Genomic DNA, 4,355 nt, shown 5'->3' on the forward strand with positions numbered 1-4,355 from the left:
GGTGCGACCTGGCCGGTGGGCCCGCACGGAGCCGGGGAAGGGGCCGGCGGGGAGGCAGTGCCGGGCGGCAGGGCCCGTTGGGGGCTCCCGGGAGAGCAGCCGCTCCAGGCAGGGCCGAGGGCAGCCTGGCGCGGCCGACGGGGAGGGGCAGCGGGGCCCCTGCGCAGGTGGATGAGCATGCGCAGAGTCGGAGGTGGGGGGGAGGGCCTTGGTAGTGGTGAGAGGCCACCCTGCGTCAACAGGGCACACCTGGCTGGGGCTGGGGCTGTGGCTGCGGAGCAGGTGGGATGTCCTGGTGTCCAGGGACAAAGGGCTTTGAATGGTGGCGGACACGTGGGGACCAGGTGTGACCTTGAAGCCACAGAGATAACCAAGTGGCCCTGCCCCTCATGTCCAGGGCCAGGCACCACTGGAAATGATGGTCCTCCTTGCTTTGCTCCTGGTCATGGGCCTGACGCAGGCAGAGACGAACGTCACTGTGACCGGAAAGCAAGGTGAGTTCAGGTCCCATGGGCTGCTGGGCTGGGAGCAGGAGGCGGCTGGCATGCCTGTGCAGACCCCAGGGGCCGCTTGTGCTTGGATACTGCCGTGGCCTCGGGAGGTCTGGGTAGCTGCAGGACCCAGGGATGAGTGAGCAAGACGGCCTCGGGAGCACGGCCAGCTGCCCTGGAAGCCCAACGGGGGTCCTCTCGATCCGAGGAGCCCCATCCAGAGGGCAGGCAGCGGAGCTGGAACCCCGGTGTGCTCCCTAGCAGTCTGCTCCCTCTTTAGGAGCCCTGTCCTTCTGGGAGACATCAGGCTGTCCCCAAGCCTGGCCGTGTCCTGGCTGGGCCTTGCACGCTGTCTCTGAGAGCAGGAGAGCTTCCAGGAGTGGGCAGTCCTCCCCCAGGAGCACTTCCTGTCCTGGCAGAGATGGGAGGTGGCTGTGCTGGAGTGAGGACGTGGGGCCTGGGGGACCAGAAGCGGGGAGCTGGCAGCTGGAGGAGGTGTGGTGGGCCAGCAAAGGCAGAGGGCACATGGGAGCAGACGCAAAGGTCTGGAGCTTCTCTTCCTAGAGCAGAAGAGAGCGAGGAGCCAGGGCTGTGTGCACGTGTGTGTGCACGTGTGCGAGCGGCGGTGCACGTCTGTGTCTGTGCTGTGTATCTGGGTGCGGGTGCCTGAGGGATGCTCAGGAGAGAAGACAGAGGACTTGGGATGAGGTGGGGGCTGTGGGGCGTGGGGCAAAGGGGACCCACCGCTTTGGTGCCCCCTTGAAGGATGGAGAGAGGAGTCTGGTGGTGTCGCCCCGGCAGGACCGGGGGTCTGCAGCATGCCACCGTCTCTCTGGTCTCTCCTTCAGGTCAGATACAGTGTCACGTTTGCGAAGCGTACAACAGCTTCAATTGCTTTAATCCAGTCACCTGTGACAGAGAGGAGATCTACTGTGTCACCGCTGCCGTGCGTGAGTGTAGAGCTGGCCCTCGCACAGCCCGCTTGCAGGGCACGGGACCACTCGGGCAGGTTCCCGGCTGAGCTGCCCGGTTCAGACCCGTCCGTGCAGCCGGGCTCCGAGCTGGGAATCCACGTGTGGGGCGACGGTCACTACAGCTGGGGTGTGCGTTGCCAGAGGGCTCTGCCCCGCTAAGCCCCGAGTGGCGTGAGGGTCGACTGTACCTCAGGCGACACTGGGCCCCAGAGGCAAGGCCATGGAAAACGCTGAAGAAGTAGGGCCTGTCTTGGTGTGGGCAGCAGAGAGTGATCGTCGTGTGAAGGACCCTTCGTTTTAACTAGAAGCAGGGAGTCCTGAGAAGCCAGGCGTGGCAGCGGGTGACAGCGGGTGCCGCCGGGAAAGGCGGTGCCTAGAGCGACGACACGCGGCACCCGTCGGTCAAGGTGAAATGTGGGGTGTGGGGAGGAAAGGGCAGGACTTTCTTTTCATTTACTTCTGAATGAGGAAACGCGGTCGCAGTGACTTCAGACGTCCCGCTGAGAGCAGCTTTCAGGAGGACGTAGGTAACCAGGGGCGAGGGGCGTGTGTGCTTTAAAACATCTGTCGACCCCTGCCTGCCCTCTGCAATTCACTCGAACTCTGGAAGGCCTGGCGTCGCTCCCCACTTTGCCCCTTCAGGGCTAGGGAATTCAGATTCGGTTCTTCAGCAGTTTCGGGGGGGCCTCCCACGTTCCAGGAAACGTGGGGTGCTGCGTTGAGGCTGGAGCCTCATTTTAGCCTCACGTGGACCTTAGAACTTAGTGCAGAAATGTGATTTGCACCATGAAACACAAGGCGAGGTGAAGTTGTGAGCCCAGGCGTGACCCATCACCGAGCCGTGCCTGTGTGGCAGGGTCACGGTCACAGCTCTGACACCCAGGCTCTGGGCAGCGGCTCACTGAGGCCAGCTCCAAGCCCTGGGCAGTGGCCAGCACGGCGGGGGTCTCCATCTCCCCTGTGTCTGCCCGTGACCCCAGAGCTCTGAGCGGCCCCGTGTCTGAGACGTTGAGGCCTAGGTGGCCTGTTTGCACCCAGAGGAAAACCCCGGCCAAGGGGCCCGGGCAACCCCCCAAGGCCGGCAACAAAACAAAACCCCCCAAGAAACGCCCGGAAGAACGGGGCCGGGCCCCCCTCCCCCGCCGCCAAGGCCCCCGAACCCCCCCGGGGCCACCCCCCCGCCGGGGCCTCCGGGCCGGGGCCGGCCCCAAGAAGGCCCGGGCCAGGCAAGCCCCAACAACAACAACCCCGGCAGCACTGGGCTCGGTTCACGCGCCCCTCCCTCTGTGTGTCTGTGTCCCCCACCAGGAGTTCTCGTGCGTTACATCTACGTCACGCGGCAGTGCACGAAGTCCTGTCCCGTCATTCCTGTCCAGGAAGTGGTGGTCAGGCCGTTCGTGCTCGTGAAGCCCATGCCTTTCCTGTTCGCCATGTGCTGTCGGTCAAGCCTGTGCAACATCCACTCGCCGTTCATCAACGACACAGAGCTAGACTACAGAGGAGCCGGCCACACGGGCGGCGGCCGCGCGGGGCTGGTGCTGCTCCTGGCGCTCGCCGCTGCGTCGCTGGCCCTCGGACTGTGCTGAGCCGCAGAGCGGGCCTCGGGCTGGCCCTTTGGCGTCGCACAGACGTGGAGAAGCACCGCAGACGGCAGGAAGCCGCGGCATTAAACTCGTTGTGCATCGGTCGACTCATGGTCTCATTTGCGAGGGGCCTTGAAGTCGGAGGTGGGACCGCACCCCCTGGCTGTGGCGGCAGCTGACATTCAAAGGAGGTCCCCGCGCTCCTGCCAGCAGTTCTGGTCACGAGTGTCTCTGAAGTCGAGTCTCGTGACTGCTCATTGTTGACAGCCGCTCTTTCCGCTGCTCCTTGTCGTCCTCGAGAGCTGCAGGATGCGGGTGCTGGGGAGCGGAGCGCCACCCGTGAAGGGTAGTGTTCAGCGGCTCCAGACCTCAGGGGACCCAGGGCGAGTGGAGGAGACAGAATGGATTCATTGTGTAGGGCTTCCCAGCGTGCGTGGGGTGGTGGGACGTCCACCGAGGTCACCGCTGTTCTGATGGGGACCCAAGGCTGATCTCCCCCTACCCTTCCTGCCAGAATCCAGGGGACAGAAGAGAGAGAATCCCTCTGACTGCATGATTGCTTCACCCACCAAGGGCACAGGTGCGGAGTCACAAATGCTCCCACATGCGTGTCCCATGTCTGGACCTCGGCCTGGGGCGGCAGCAGCTGGGCAGTGTTTTCCTCCTTGAGTTGAGACGCAGCCACGCAGAGAGCTGAAAAGGCAGACTCAAGGTCACAAACCCGGGGCTTTCTCGCCTGTGGTGTGGGCCCAGTGTAGGGGCATGGGGCAGCCCCGGCCACTGTGCACCTCTCCCCGCTCCTTCCTCACCCCTGGGCCAGCCCCCACCTGCTCTGCTGCACGGAGGCTGCTGGGTGGGGCACCTGGTAACCTTGCGGAAAGTCTCAGAGACCCCAGGATACAGAAGCGGCTGGCAGAGTGTGATTCCTGCGTTATTTCTGAGCATGGTGGAGAGCGGTCTCTGTCACATCTGAACTCTCCCAACCAGAGAGAGGCCTCAGTCCCTCTTGGAGAAACAGGCTAGGTTGGTCCCCTGCGCACTCACCAGCATCCCGAGGACAGGAGTGACTGCAGCGTCTGTCAGACTCCTGCTGTGTGCACGTTTCTTAAGCGCAGGCTTCGAGCTCGTGCCGTCCCCGGGACCGTGTTCTCTCGCACCCTGCCTCACATTCTTCGGGTGGAGTCTGGAGAGCACCAGGGTGGCTTGTCCAGGCCCACGTGGGCACTGCCCCCGGAGCCAGAGCGGCAGGAGGGGATCCACGCGGGTGCATTCAGAGCAGCCCGGCACTGGGGCCTCCCCCGGAGGAC

The 4,355-nt window shown here is 64.3% G+C and overlaps 1 protein-coding gene across 1 annotated transcript; it reads left to right on the top strand.

The window, feature by feature from the left end:
• Window positions 1–418: 418 nt before the first annotated feature.
• Window positions 419–3,051, top strand: LY6K (lymphocyte antigen 6 family member K). The gene is made up of 3 exons (XM_011374957.1): window positions 419–494; window positions 1,340–1,441; window positions 2,774–3,051. The coding sequence occupies exons 1-3, from the start codon at window positions 419–421 to the stop codon at window positions 3,049–3,051; spliced, it is 456 nt and encodes a 151-aa protein (XP_011373259.1).
• Window positions 3,052–4,355: the final 1,304 nt, after the last annotated feature.

Source organism: Pteropus vampyrus, unplaced genomic scaffold (genome assembly GCF_000151845.1).
Source record: "Pteropus vampyrus isolate Shadow unplaced genomic scaffold, Pvam_2.0 Scaffold256, whole genome shotgun sequence".
Taxonomy (NCBI): Eukaryota; Metazoa; Chordata; class Mammalia; order Chiroptera; family Pteropodidae; genus Pteropus; species Pteropus vampyrus.

Coding starts and splice junctions, on each gene's coding strand:
- LY6K (XM_011374957.1), top strand. CDS start 419: ATGGTCCTCCTTGCTTTGCTCCTGGTCATGGGCCTGACGCAGGCAGAG. Junction 495..1,339: donor CACTGTGACCGGAAAGCAAG/GTGAGTTCAGGT, acceptor TCTCTCCTTCAG/GTCAGATACAGTGTCACGTT. Junction 1,442..2,773: donor CTGTGTCACCGCTGCCGTGC/GTGAGTGTAGAG, acceptor GTCCCCCACCAG/GAGTTCTCGTGCGTTACATC.